Source organism: Balaenoptera acutorostrata, chromosome 20 (genome assembly GCF_949987535.1).
Source record: "Balaenoptera acutorostrata chromosome 20, mBalAcu1.1, whole genome shotgun sequence".
Lineage (NCBI taxonomy): Eukaryota > Metazoa > Chordata > Mammalia > Artiodactyla > Balaenopteridae > Balaenoptera > Balaenoptera acutorostrata.
Window position 1 is genome coordinate 9,910,883 of NC_080083.1, and position 13,968 is coordinate 9,924,850.

The following is a 13,968-nucleotide window of genomic DNA, read 5'->3' on the forward strand; positions in this document are numbered from 1 at the left end:
TGTCTAGGTCCAGTGGCCGCAAAAGACCGGCAGCGACATCTAGTGTCCGATGGGGACAGCAGTGGCCTTGGCCCCTCGTTTAGACTTGTGGCCGTCTGTGTTCCTGCCAAACCTAGTTCTGGAGTCTTCTTGGTAATTCTGAGTGTTACCCACTATCCTGTAATCGATCGTTTCTCTCCTTATGTAAGTCAGAGTTGGTGCCTGTGGCTTACAACTAAGGACTTTGACACACATGTTGGGCAAAGTCCCAGAAGCAGGAAATGCTGGAATAAGACATATTTGGATATTTAAACACACAGACCAGGCTCAAAGACTTTAGCTAGGTGCTTCCTCCACCATCCTGATCTCCTGTCCTGGAGGCTGGGCTGTCCAGAGAGATCCAAAAGCCAGAGGCTCCAGATCTTCAGCAGGTAGTAGGGCTGGGAGGTGGGGGGCAGGAGGGTGACAAAGAGAAGGGATTGGGGACTGGATTGAAGAAGCACCAGAGACAAACTTGGTAGAGGGGCTAAGAGAGGAGTAATGTGGGGTTGGGACTCCCGTCCCATCCTAGGTCTTGGCCCCAACCTAGCTCCAGCCTCAGCTCTGTCTCATCTGTGCCAACTTCAAGCCCACCACCAGCCTCCCCTGGCCTTAGACTCAGCAACCACTTACCCAGTCCCAGCCCCAGCACAAGGTTCAGGGGACCTGGTCCAGTTCCCCATTCAGGTGTGCTCATCCAAGCAAATTTGTTCCCTGCACATCATAAGCCCCACTGTCCTGAGTGGGCGCCTTCATCTTCCTGTTTCATGACCCACCCCCATTACAGAGTATCTCAGCAGATGTGCTCCCCTGGCCTGAACCACAAGCCCTGACCTTTGTGTCCTTGGCCCCTTCCTGGGTCATGGTCTTCTTCCACTTTGAGGTCTATGCTGACTTCCCATGGCTTGGTCTTGGGTGAGCTGGGATAGGAGAAGATTCTGGGAGGCGAGGGGTGAGAGGCAGCTGTATTAGGCACTTAGAAGCCCAAGATCAGCTGGGCCAAACACGGGAAAGCCTCATATTTTTGTGTACCTCAAATAGAGCCATATTTCCTATGGGTGATGCCCTCCATCCTTGTCCGCCCCTTCCCTCCCATCCATCTTCTGCAGAGGGAGCCGCCAGTGGGTGTCCTCAGGCAATGGCTGGGCTCAGCTCAGGGCTACCCAGAGGTTGCAGGCCCCAGAGGACCTAAGAACCTCTCACAGGGGCTCCCAGGAGAAAGCCCCAGAGCAGTTTTAGAGTTCACAGACACAGACACACTCCCTGATCTCGTGGTCCCCAAAGCAAATTATGGACAGACCTTGCCCCTCTTGTCTGATCTCCCTAGACCCGACCTGGATCACCATCTGCTTCTGGAGCTTTCTCTGCGTGGGCAGACATTGCCAGTTTCGTCCATCAGCAACCACTTGTGATCTCGCCACATCTGATGGAGCGCGAGGCCCCGAGTCCACACATTCAATGAGTCCCGTGTTCAGTGTTTCTCTCATGCAGTGAGTTGTATTCACCTTTGGCACCTTTGGGTGTCAAAGATCCAGAGATCAGTAATGCAAGGTCCCACCTCCTGGGCCTCAGGGTGCAGGGGCAATGTAGGGGTGAGGGGTGGAGGGCAAAATGGATGATGTCACTGCAGGCTGAGAAGTGGTCAGATGGGGTGAGTAGGCAGAGGGGGAGGCACCTAACGCAGATCAGTGGTTGGGATGACTTCCCAGAGGTGGCTTCTGCCCAGAGGAGGACTTGGGAAGAAAAAGTTAAATAATTTATCTAGTCATTTAAAGCATAATTTTCCTGCGAAAATATGCATCAATGATTATGAAGCAGGATGCAAAATTTTCAGTGTAAAACAAGATAGTTCAGAGAAATGTCCCCCACACAAAAGGTCTACACCCCAGACTCTCCTGACCCTTCTGACTCTGGTATGAGTCCTCTCCCCTCCGTGATCAGCTTCCAGTATTAGTGAATATTAGTGACTGCTGCATCAGGGGAAATTTTGAGAAGAATCAGTCTCCAGGAAAACATCTAAATTCCTTGGCCTGGCCTTTCATGATGGGACCCTCTGCCCCAGCAGCTTCGTCCTACATTATTCTCCTACACACTCCCTGTTCTCCACACAGCGGCTATTTACAGCTCCCCAAACAGTAAACAATGTGCCAAGCTGGTTCATGCCTTTGTGATTTTCCACAGGCAGTTCCCTTTGCCTGGAATGCCCCTGCCCACACAGCCATCTGGCAAACTCCTACTCATCCTTCAAGACCCAGCTCAAAGAGCTCCTCTTCTGTGAAGCCTTCCCAGCAGGCCCAAGCAGAATGAGTCAATTCCTCCCATGCACCACTCTATGGTGTCTGCGTCCCTTTCGTTGTGTTGAGATGTCTTTATTTCACTTTTTCTCTAATTTGATTGTGGGGGCTTGGAGGGGAGAGACTGTAGCATTCATAGTTGTATCCCTAGCCCTAAGCAGAGCATCTGGCATGGTAGGTGTCTATAAATATTTTGTATGAGGAAGCGAATGAACAAAACTTATTTTGACTCCTTTTCTTCTCATTTGTTTTTAGAGTTGAGACAGGGAGACCAGCATTTTCTCATAAACTTTGGAAAATGCTAAGAAAACCACTCACCACTAAGAGAAAAAATCCATTTAATCTCTCTTTGTAGCCATTCACGTCTTACTTATAAAGCTGTGTAGTTCTACTGAGAACTCACCAGACCAATGTGGTTCTTTAACCTTGAGGCATCAGTAGGTGTAGCCAGTGGGGAAGGGGCAGGGGTGCAAGAGGGGCTGACATATATCACGTTCCAGGCACTGTTCTAAGTCCTTTATTCATACATGTATACACAGTGTCTCATTTTATTCCCATAACAATCCTATCAGGTAGCTACTATTATTATCCCCATTTTAGAGATGAAGAAATCGAGGCACAGAGAGGTTGAATAACTTGCTTACAGTAATACAGCTAATAAGTGGCAAAGATGGGCTTCAAACCCAGGAAGTCTAGCTTGGGAATTCATTCTCCCAACCTCACCGCTATATTTGCTTGTTGACTGAGAAAAATGCACAACCTAAAAGTTGAGAGTTATGTTTTATTCAGCAGACGAAACTGAGGACTTAAGCCCGGGACACAGTATGGCAGATAACTCAGAGATTGCTCCGAAGAGGCAAGGGGCGGAGCCAGGATATCCAGGAGTTTTTGCAACAAAGACCAGGTAGTCGGAACATCAAAAGATTACTGTTAATTAAAGAAAACCAGATATCTTAAGGAGTTTAGCACTTCTCCATGTATGGGAAGATGCAAGAGTCTGGGCTCACTGAAATCATTCCTTTGATACGCACCTCAGCCATCTGAGGCCAGTATCCTGGGCTTTCTCATCCTGAGTCTCCTCAGGGTGTACTGTTGGGGTTGGAGGGCTGCAGTGTCTGATGGTTTGATAAGGGGCATCCTGTTTCCATTGTGAGTTCCCTCAGGGCTCACTGTTGGGGTGGCTGTAATGTGATGGCTTGATGGCTGCAATATCCTTTGTTTACTCTATGGCAGGCAATATTTTTCATTCACAGCTCCATAAGCAAAACATGTGTGTAGTGATAGTAAGTTTGGCTAGGAATACAGGGAACATGAGGTAGAAGATGAATGTGCCCTTTCGCAACCAATCACCCCAGCCCCAGGCTCTGGGATGTCCTCTTGGTTCATAAGTATCCTGTAAACGTGCTCAGTGTCACTCCCAGACCCCCGAGGACCCAGTCTCCTCTTTGACTGCCCTGCATTTCTACTTCACCATGGAGAGGGAGTGATTTGTTTCACTTGGCCTCATTCAGCTTGGAGCAGAATCCTCACCGGCCTTGTCGGGAAGTGGGCTCCCTGCCTTCCCCTTGGCTGAGGATATGCTGCTTCTGTCTCCCAGGTGCCTTTCACAACAGCACACCCAGCTAGGGAAACCGGTGAGACCACTTTCCTAAGGTGTGTGTGGCAGGGCTCCTGTACCCCATCCAGGCCATTTCAAGCAGAGGGCATGACATATTCAAAAATTTAGGAGTGAGAAAAAGCTAGGAATGTCCATAGAGGCGGCTGATGGAAGGGTGTAGGAGAGAGGGGAGGGAGATGGGATGGAAAGATAGTCTACCTTGATTGTGAAAGGCCTTATGCCCAAAGTAGAGAATTTTGTTGTTGTTTTTCTCCTCCTATAGGCAGTGGAGAGCCCTCGAAGATCATGTTGTTAGGTTTATAATTTCACTGATTAAGAAGCTGTTTTTTTCTTTATTTGTAGAAGCGTTCTCAACCATTAGGAAACACTGCCACCATGTGGCTTTTGGATGTTGCATACGCCAAACTGTAAACTGCCGATTTCTCTGATACTGTTGAAAAATTAAACCAAACCTTGATCAAACAGCTGAAGTAAATTAATGGTAAACTTAATCCTAATGTAAAGAGGAAAGCTTTTTCAAGAAATCAATACCTGGGTTCAATTATCGGATTTCTTAACTTTGTTTTTAAAATTCTAATCTAAATCTTCAGCGATTCTGACCTCAAGAATCCTTTCTATTCCCAGTAACCCCTATCTTAGAATCACAAACTCTCTTGCTCTGCAAAGGCTCTACCATTTCCAGGTCAGTTTGGCATCAAACTGTCTCCAGGCCATTTCCCTCCATGGTGGGAGATTCTATTTCAGTCCTAGGTCTGTTCTTCTTGTATGGTTCCGCAGTTGGACAGACCGAAATTCAAATATTTCCACCATTTTTTTTTTTTTTAATCTGAATGATTTGGGCAAGTCACCTAACCTCCCTAAATTTCAGTTACTTTGTCTGTAAAATGGGGAGAACACCTTTTTCACAGGGTGACTGTGAAGATGAAAGATGACATGTGTACATGTCCCTGGCCCATCATAAGGAAGTCCTCTTCCTTCCCCTCCGTCCTTGAGGGCATATTATTGTTGAGCACGCAGCATACACTCCGTGGAGGTCATTTAACATCCGAGGTTTTACCAGGTTCTCCAGCAACGTTCCCTGGGAACGAAACTACTCATCCCCTCAGGCTTTGGGAGGACCACCCCTATTTCCGTGCGTTGCCTACCGACGTTGGGCAGGCTGGAGATTGCAACCCACGCGTCTCCTGGGTGCGCAGCCGGCGGCAGGTGCGTGGGCGTGGCGGCATTCATTACTCGCCCCTCCCTTCCCCGGGGTTGGGGGTGTAAGTGGATAATTCAATCCCCGTGGGACGCGGCGTCTGGCCTCACCCGCGGCTCGGCTGTCTTAGCTCGCCCCCGCCCTCCGTACCCCCCGCGTCCCAGGTGGCTCAGCACCCCTGTGGCGCTCTCTGTTTACCTTGAGAGCCCGTCCAAGTTGGGCTGCATCTCTACATTTGCTCCCTCTGGGGCCCCGCCCGCCCCGGAAGCAGGGAGAAAAGCGGGCCGAGCCCTTCCTCTCCCCGCACTGCCCGGAGAGGTCGGGTAAGGGAAGCGGGTGTGTGGGAAGGGGAGTCTCAGGCCTGGGGGATCCGGCTGTCATCCCGTCCCGGGATCGCGCGAACCCGGGAGTTCTGTCCCTAGGCTCCTCCGCCTCCGTCCTGTCGTGCTCAGGGTGACGTGCCCACCCTGGGCAAAGAGTCAGAAGCTGGATCTCAGGGATGCCCAGGTCCCTAAAGGAGGCACAGACCTGGAGACTTCTCTCACAGGTGTTCCCCCTCCTCCAGACGGTGATGACCCCCAAGCCAGCCGGACCCCCGGACGGGGGCTGGGGCTGGGTGGTGGCGGCCGCAGCCTTCGCGGTGAATGGGCTCTCCTGCGGACTGTTACGCTCCCTGGGCCTCGCCCTCCCTGACCTCGCGGAGCATTTTGACCGAAGCGCTCAGGACACTGCGTGGGTCAGCGCCCTGGCCCTGGCCGTGCAGCAGGCAGCCAGTGAGGGGGGGCCCCGAGGTGGGAGGCGGGAACCGGGGTGGAGGGGCCATGAGTGCAGTGGTGGGGGACACACCTGGTTGATTACCAGACAACCTAAGAAAGGTCGACCAGTGTACCTACGTTCTAGAATATAGTGGGTCTTGAGGTCAAGGCGGAGGGGCTATTAGGCAGGGGGAGAAGTTTAGGCCAGGCAAACAGCCAATGAGAAGTGTTGGAGCGAGTTTGGGGGTCCAGGAGCGTGTCTTCCGTTGACTCCGCCTCCTTCCAGGCCCAGTGGGCAGCGCCCTGAGCACCCGCTGGGGGGCGCGCCCCGTGGTGATGGTTGGGGGCGTCCTCACCTCGCTCGGCTTCGTCTTCTCGGCTTTCGCCCGCAGTCTGCTGCACCTCTACCTTGGCCTGGGCGTCCTTGCTGGTGAGGAGAGAGGGATTCCCGGGTTCTTCAGGGTTGATGGTGGAGATAGGAGCGTGTCGGGAGCTGGAGGCCGAGGGCGCGAGGGCCTCCTGCGAGCAGCCGAGCTGGGATGGTGGGGGCAGGCATCCCCGGCTCCTGTCCTCACCCGGTCCTATCCATTCGCAGGCTCCGGCTGGGCCCTGGTGTTCGCCCCTGCCCTCGGGACCCTCTCCCGTTACTTCTCCCGCCGTCGAGTCTTGGCCGTGGGGCTGGCACTCACGGGCAACGGGGCCTCCTCGCTGCTTCTGGCGCCCGCCTTGCAGCTCCTCCTCGATAATTTCGGCTGGCGGGGCGCCCTGCTCCTCCTTGGCGCCATTACCCTCCACCTCACCCCCTGTGGCGCCCTGCTGCGACCCCTGGCGCTACCTGGAGACCCCCTGGGTCCACCCCGAAGCCCCCTAGCTGCCCTCGGCCTAGGTCTCTTCACACGCCGGGCCTTCTTAGTTTTTGCTCTAGGCACGGCCTTGGTGGGGGGCGGGTACTTCGTCCCCTACGTGCACCTGGCCCCTCACGCTTTAGATCGGGGCCTGGGGGGGTATGGGGCGGTGCTGGTGGTGGCGGTGGCTGCCGTGGGGGACGCGGGCGCCCGGCTGCTCTGCGGGTGGCTGGCGGACCAGGGTTGGGTGCCCCTCCCGCGGTTGCTGGCGATGTTCGGGGCCCTGACAGGGCTAGGGCTGCTGGCGGTGGGTCTGGTGCCGGTGGTGGGGAACGAGGAGAGCTGGGGGGGCCCCCTGCTGGCCGCGGCTGGGGCCTACGGGCTGAGCGCCGGAAGTTACGCCCCGTTGGTTTTCGGCGTGCTCCCGGGGCTGGTGGGCATCGGAGGTGTGGTACAGGCCACCGGGCTGGTGATGATGCTGATGAGCCTCGGGGGGCTTCTGGGCCCTCCCCTGTCAGGTGAGGGCCTGAGCCAGCAGATCCGCTCGCAACCCTCCTCTGCACCTGGGCTCGGAGGCCTCTGAGTTCCTTTCCCTCTCCTCTCAGGCTTCCTAAGGGATGAGACGGGAGACTTCACCGCCTCCTTCCTCGTGTGTGGCTCTTTCATCCTCTCTGGCAGCTTCATCTACGTGGGGCTGCCCAGTGCGCTGCCCTCCTGCCGTCCAGCCTCACATCCAGGCACCGCACCCCCTGAGAGGGGGGAGCTGCTCCCCGACCCTCAGGTTGCCCTGCTCCCCCCAGGAGGCCCTCACTCCACTCTGGACACCACTTGTTGACCATTTTCTTGTTTGAGCCTCGCCCCCAATAAAGACTTTCTATCTGCTTTTCCTGCAAGCTCCAATTGTTAGGCGATCTAGGATGCTGCAAACATTCTACTTAAAATATCCAAAAAGGCTGGTTGATAGGAACAGGATCCCCCTCAGCCACGCGAGGCAGGAAGGGTGTTTGTCCAGTCAGTCCATTTCTCTTTGCCCAAGTTCTTGCCATTATAACAGGAAATCTTTGAGAAACTGTCTGCCTATCAGCTTCAGTTTGTTGGAGGAGGGGGGTGCTCATGGGTGCTAGCTGCCCCATCCTCATTTCCCAGATAAGTCTTTCCTGCATTTCAGTCTCCTTCTACTGGCCTGATGAAAACATAAGAATCCCAGACCCAGACTTCAGCTCTCTTAGCTTTATCTCCCCCTCCCCAGCTAGCACCCCCCGCATGTCCCTCACCATTTTCGTAATTTCTTTTCTAAGTTACAGGGGATAGTGGGAAAGAGGTCAGTGGGCAAGTAGGAGGAACTGTGGTCCAGAGAGCAGAGTCCACGGTTAAATGCTCTGGGTCACCAGAGCTGCTGGATACCTCCCCTCCAGTCCCCAGCATGACCCCATTCAGCCAACCCAGGCATATGGGCCCCAATTCTTTTTGAGGTTCTGATTATTGTCTGGTTTTCTTATTCAGTTTTATCTCAAAGGGGCATCCCTCCTTCCCAAAGATCTGTCTTCAGGGAAGAAATGTAGGAGGCAACACTAGAGATCACATGTAAAACATGGTAAGTCTCTTGGCCTTTGAGTTTCCACAGTCGATTCACAGCTCAGTGGAGCAGGCTGAACTCCTGGATCCTTCAGAAAAGGTTGTGAGAGCAAAGAAGAGATAAGACAAAATACAAAGGGTTGGCACACACATCGCAGGAGCCCCAGGCCTGCTCTGGGGGGGGTGGGGGGGGAAGGCAGATAACGATGCTTAAGGCACTGTGGTTCTGTGGGTGCCAAGATGGGGCAGGAGAAGACCTGGAGCCAACAACCCCTGGGTTTCTGGGTCTGACTGCCCCTTCTTGGAGTTCAATCCTCTCCCAGCCCCTCCCTGGGCAGGGGGACTTTGGTATCCAGTGCCTCTGTTACAGGGTCCTGGGGCTTGGAGGTAGGAGCTGAGAAGCAGAAGAAGTGGGGCAGAGTGATGAGAACTCCACTCCCTGCAAGAAGGAAGGCCCCAGCCACCACAAAAGAAGCTGTGTAGGTGCCTGTCACATCCCGGAGGTAGCCTAGATTCAAGAGAGAAAAAGAATACACATGGGTGATCTGTTTCCTGGGACTCAGACACATTTTGGGGTGGAGGGAAGAAAATAATCCTTAACCCATCATCTTGGAAGAGTTAGAACTCTCAAGGTAGGACTGGATGAGCTTGAGAACTCAGGCTTCCCTAGGGGCCTCAAAAGGCCATTTCAACCACCTTCCTGCTTTCAGAAAGTACCTCTGAACCAGCCAGTGGGGATTTGGGGATCCAGATGGAGTCAGGCACACTTGTGCCTTTCTTTCCAGTAGCTGTGGCCTTCCCTTTCATGCCTTCGGTTAATAGTTAAGAGGAAAATGTTAAGGGTCTGAAGGTTCTGGCATCAGGAGCCTGGAGAACTTTGACCAGATGGCTCAGACACCTGGCCTGGGGCCCAGTGGGCCAAGGGAAAAGGCAGACGCTGGCATGTTATGTCTGGCCGGGTCTGACCAGGTCCTCTGAAAACCCCAACTGTAGGTACCCTGCCAAGGGTGCCACATAGGTCCTCTTAATCTTTCCACAGCCCCAATTTCTTTGCACTTTGGACCCATTTCAGGGCTGCTGTGATTGACCATGCAGGCTGTGTATGTACCATACCAGAGGGCAGTATTCACATACACTATAATGTCAGTTCCCTCCCTGAATGGTATGACGTGGCAGCCCGCACCCACCTGGAAATCCCAGTCCCCTTACCTGATAGAGGAGCCCCCAGCAGCCCCCCGATGCTTTCTACCATCTGCACCAGTCCCAGGCCACAGTATATCTTTCCAGTTCCCACCAGTTCAGGCAGCACGGAGAAGGCCACTGGGGTCAGGGCCCCTGATGTGAAGCCATAGGCCACAGTCAGAGCCACCAGGGCTGTGGGAGCCTGAGCCACAGGGTACAGGGCCAGTATCACCCCAGTCAGGGTGGTCCAGAGCATCAGGAGTCTTGCCACAGGCCCTGGGACTGCATCCCCTAGCCACCCAGAAGCCACACGCCCCACAGGGTCAGAAATAGCCGCCACTGAGAGGAGGAAGGCAGCAGGCAGTGGGTCCCAATCTAGGTCCCGAAGATGGGCCACCAGGTGCACGTAGGGAATGAAGTAGCCAGTGTTGATCAGGGTGAGGGCAACGGTGTAACGGAGAAAGGGGCCATGATGGAGAAGGTTGGCAAGTTGGGCCCCAGGGCCACCCATGACAGGGTCCTCAGCCAGGGAGAGTGGGCGGAGAAGAGCACCACAGGCCACCAAGTGGAGGGAGAGGGCGGACACCAGCAGCAGGGCCCCCCGCCAGGCGTACTGGCTGAGCAGCCATTGGAAGAGTGGAGCAAAAGCAAAGGAGGAGAGGCCCACGCCCGTCAGTGCCAGCCCGGTGGCCAGGGATCGCCGACGAGAGAAGTAACGGGACAGGCAGGCCAGGGTGGGAGTGAAGGTCAAGGCCCAGCCAGATCCTGTCAAAAAGGAAGAAATGGGGGTTGAGGGACCCTTAAGGAGCTCAGGGCACACAATCATCCCAACACTGCCCAGCAGCAGAATGTAGCACAGGCATAAATTACAATCCTAGCTTGATACTTTCTAGCTGTATGACCTTGTCTATTTAATCTCCTAGCCTCAATCTCATCTGCAAAATGGGGGTAATATACTTTATGGGACTCTGGAATGTTTGCATAGTAACTACCATAGAACTCTGGAGTTAGACCTGGGCTCTACCATTTCTGGCTGTGTGAACTTCACTTGCCAAGTTGCATAAGCTTAAAGCCTCTCCTCATCTGTAAATAGGATAATGATATCTATTTCACAGCTTTCACATCTGACACAATTTTACAGTAATTCTTCCTTTTACAGTCCCATTAGCCCTGGGCTTGCATCTTTGAATTTCCTGATTTCCCCTAACCTGTTTATCACTTTAGTCACCTCTTTTAAGAATTCCCTTCTGGGGGACTTCGCTGGTGGTGCAGTGGTTAAGAATCTGCCTGCCAATGCAAGGGACACGGGTTCGAGCCCTGGTCTGGGAAGGAGCAAGGGCCACGGAGCAAATGAGCCCGTGCGCCACAACTACTGAGCCTGCGCTCTAGAGCCCGTGAGCCACAACTACAGATCCCACATGCCACAAATACTGAAACCCGCGCGCCTAGAGCCCGTGCTCCGCAACAAGAGAAGTCACCGCCAAGAGAAGCCCGTTGCACCACAACGAAGAGTAGCCCCTGCTCGCTGCAACTAGAGAAAGCCCACGCGCAGCAACGAAGACCCAACGCAGCCATAAATAAATAAACCGATGTAATTAAAAAAAAAAAAAAAAAAAGAATTGTCTTCTGGGCACAGGTGCCAGCCAAAACTTTCTCTCAGCGTCTCCCTAAGCCTTTTGGAAGGAGCAGGAAGAAGGTAAAAGTCCAGAGGCCAAAAAGACTCAGGCTTTTGACTTGCCCGCCCTTGCCCAGGGTCTCACCTGAGAGCAGCCCAATGCTCAGGTACAGGTGGGTCAAGGAGGTAGCAAAGGCAGCGAGCAGCATCCCCAACGCAGCCAAGATGCCCCCAGCCATCACCACAGGCCTGGGCCCGAACTTGGTGCTCAGCGCACTGCCCACTGGGCCTGGAGAAGAGGAAGCGTTCTGAGAGAAGATCTCAGGCGTCCTTCCCCAGCACTGACCCCACCCCCACCATCTCCTTAACCGTCCCCGCATCTCCTCTCCCTTCTGAGGGTCGAGGGTCACAGGACTCTGGACCCAGGCGCAGCACTCACTCCCGAACTGCTGCACCGCGATTCCTATGGAGGCGATCCAGGAGACTCGCGCTGCCGGCTCCTCAAACGCAGCCACAAACTCCACAAAGAAGACGCCGAAGGAGCGGAGCACTCCGAACACCAGCGCCGACTGGAAGAACGCTGAGAGCACCACCATCCACCCCCAGCCCCCGTCGGGGGGCTCGGCCCTAAGTGCCATCTGGGAGGTAACAGGGCTGCCGCCTTAAGCCCCTTCCGGAGCAGGGCTCAGGACGTTCCACCTCTGCCCACCCACCCAGCCGGACCACTCGCAGCCGAGCGGGAAGGAGAGGATGGTAGAGAGGAAAGTACCAACGAGGGCTTGAAAGCTGCAGAGAGGCTGCGTGAGGCGCCTGCGCCTTTCCCCTAGCGGGGGCGATATAGGTGGAGAGACCAGGCGGGCGCTTGCCCCTGCGCTCAGCGCCGGGGGGCGTGGCTCCGCCGGCCGTGAGTCGGGAGTCGAGGCCTGGGCGGGATAGACGGAGGAGAGGGCTGACTTTCGGTCTAGGAGCCAGGGGGCAGCACTGAGTTTGGGCCCCATCCTTGAGGTCTCCGGGTGGATTATCTATCTCATCACTGGAAGGGTCTGCACCTGGCCAGCCCGGCCAACATCCCTGTCTGTAGCTCACCAATGAGAACGCGGGACTCCTCAGAAGGGGGCGGAGCCAGAATGGCAGGGCGGGGTTTAGAACCTGTTCTGGGGCAGTGAGTGGGGCGCAGGCGTGAGGAGGGGACTTTAGGAGGCTAAATAGACGGGCCCTAGGTGACCCAGGAACCAACCAGGAGGCAGCTTCGTTCTCCTGTCCAACTAGCGGGCCAATTCGACCAGATTTCAACACGGAGATGCGCACGTAAGGAGTCCGTGGGCGTTGGTAGTGGGTTAACTGGTTCAGGAGAGGAAAACACATACTTGCTTGATTAAGGGCCCAGGAGTTGAAAAGCGGGGCGGGGGTGGGGTGTGGCGTGCGGAGGGATGATAAGGTAAAATACCTGGCCAAGCGCCTGAGGCCACTAGAATCTAGATGCCTGGATTCCTGAGTGGGTTCAAAGGCCAAGGAAAGAGAGAGGGGACTGGGCTGTTGGACTCCTGGCGTTGATTTCTGTATTGGGAACTCGCTCTTGTCCCTTCTGTTCCCACTAACAGGAAACCTACGGGTCACAGAGACCAAAAATAACTGGGGAGAGGAAGTGCAGCTCTGAGCTCACTCAGAGCCCCACCAGCCTTCGTCTTCAGTGGGGCTGGAACATTTTCCTCTGCCCTCTAGTAACCACCACTTCCTAATCACAGCTTTTGATCTCATGATGGTATAGACTAGAGACAAGCCATGACCACTGGCGCAATCAGCCCCTCCTACCCAACCAGTACCCAGTTCCTCCAGCCTTATAGAGCACTAATGACTTGGCTTCAAGATCCTTAGGACACTGACCTTGAAATTTGAACTCAAGGGGTCATACCCAGACAAGTGGGGCTGGGGTGGGGAGGGAGGCTGTGTAATTTAAAAAAGCATATTGAGCCGTATACTTTTATACGTGGGAAATAAAAGTAATCATACCCAAGAAGCTTTTTTTTTTTTTTTTTTTTTAAGTGGAGTCAGAACTTTGGCTGGTGGGGACTATACCAAAGATGTAGAAATTGGTGTGGCTGTATAACAGAGTGGTTAAGAGTGCAGTCTTTAGAATCAAATCATAGTTCCAATGCTGGCTTCATCACTTCTTAACTTGGCCAAGACATTGAACCTCTCAGCTGGTTTCCCTACTTGTAAACTGGGGCTAATAATAGTACCTACTTTTAGGGTTGTCAGGGGAGTTGAATTAGAAAATCTATACACTAAAATGTTTAGTTTAGGGCCTGACATGTAGCAGGAGTTAAGTAATATTAGCTGGTCTTATTTTATTTTATTTTAAGCTGATCTTATTTTCAACAGGGGATAAGCTGCAGTGGGAGGGGAAGGAAGGTTTTAGTTTAGTTTCTTTGTTTTGTGCTTAAAAAAAAAGTCTAACCCAGGTCATGGGTTTTAAAAGATTAAGAAGCACAACCACAAACTGTAAATGTTGGAAGGAACTTATTCCTTCCATGCTAATGGACTTATTTCATGGATGAGGAATTTAAGTCCAAAAGGAATTTAAGTCCAAAATTTAAGTCCACTTATCAGAATTAGTGACCCCTTAACCTCTGGGCAGAACAAAGCTGTGCACCCATGACACACACAGGACAGGGGAAAGGGTGGGAAAGAAGCGTGTACTAGGCACTGGATGGATTACAAGACACCATTGCTGGGGGAGGGGTAGAGCCGGCATGCTGGCTCTAACCACACCGCCTTCTCACTGCCACCTCCAGCTCCTATTGTCCTTACGGCACCCAAGTCCTATCCATATTCTGTGGTGGTGGTGGTGGTGGTGGTAGAGGGTGT

The 13,968-nt window shown here is 53.6% G+C and overlaps 2 protein-coding genes across 5 annotated transcripts; one reads left to right on the top strand and one right to left on the bottom strand.

Moving 5' to 3' along the window:
• The first annotated feature begins 5,094 nt into the window (after window positions 1-5,094).
• Window positions 5,095-7,604, top strand: SLC16A11 (solute carrier family 16 member 11). 3 transcript variants are annotated; one of them, XM_007166481.3, is made up of 5 exons: window positions 5,095-5,136; window positions 5,694-5,901; window positions 6,170-6,313; window positions 6,479-7,246; window positions 7,334-7,604. In XM_007166481.3, the coding sequence occupies exons 2-5, from the start codon at window positions 5,700-5,702 to the stop codon at window positions 7,561-7,563; spliced, it is 1,344 nt and encodes a 447-aa protein (XP_007166543.2). In that variant the 5' UTR covers window positions 5,095-5,136; window positions 5,694-5,699; the 3' UTR covers window positions 7,564-7,604. The 3 variants fall into 3 exon arrangements, with proteins under 3 accessions (XP_007166543.2, XP_057392905.1, XP_057392906.1); XM_057536923.1 differs by lacking the exon at window positions 5,095-5,136 and adding an exon at window positions 5,444-5,451; XM_057536922.1 differs by lacking the exon at window positions 5,095-5,136 and having other exon boundaries at window positions 5,443-5,901.
• Window positions 7,598-12,226, bottom strand: SLC16A13 (solute carrier family 16 member 13). 2 transcript variants are annotated; one of them, XM_007166480.3, is made up of 4 exons: window positions 11,540-12,226; window positions 11,246-11,389; window positions 9,513-10,250; window positions 7,598-8,811 (listed from the first exon to the last, which is right to left on the bottom strand). In XM_007166480.3, exons 1-4 carry the CDS (start codon window positions 11,736-11,738, stop codon window positions 8,612-8,614), a joined length of 1,281 nt encoding a protein of 426 aa, XP_007166542.1. In that variant the 5' UTR covers window positions 11,739-12,226; the 3' UTR covers window positions 7,598-8,611. The 2 variants fall into 2 exon arrangements, with proteins under 2 accessions (XP_007166542.1, XP_057392907.1); XM_057536924.1 differs by lacking the exon at window positions 11,246-11,389.
• Window positions 12,227-13,968: the final 1,742 nt, after the last annotated feature.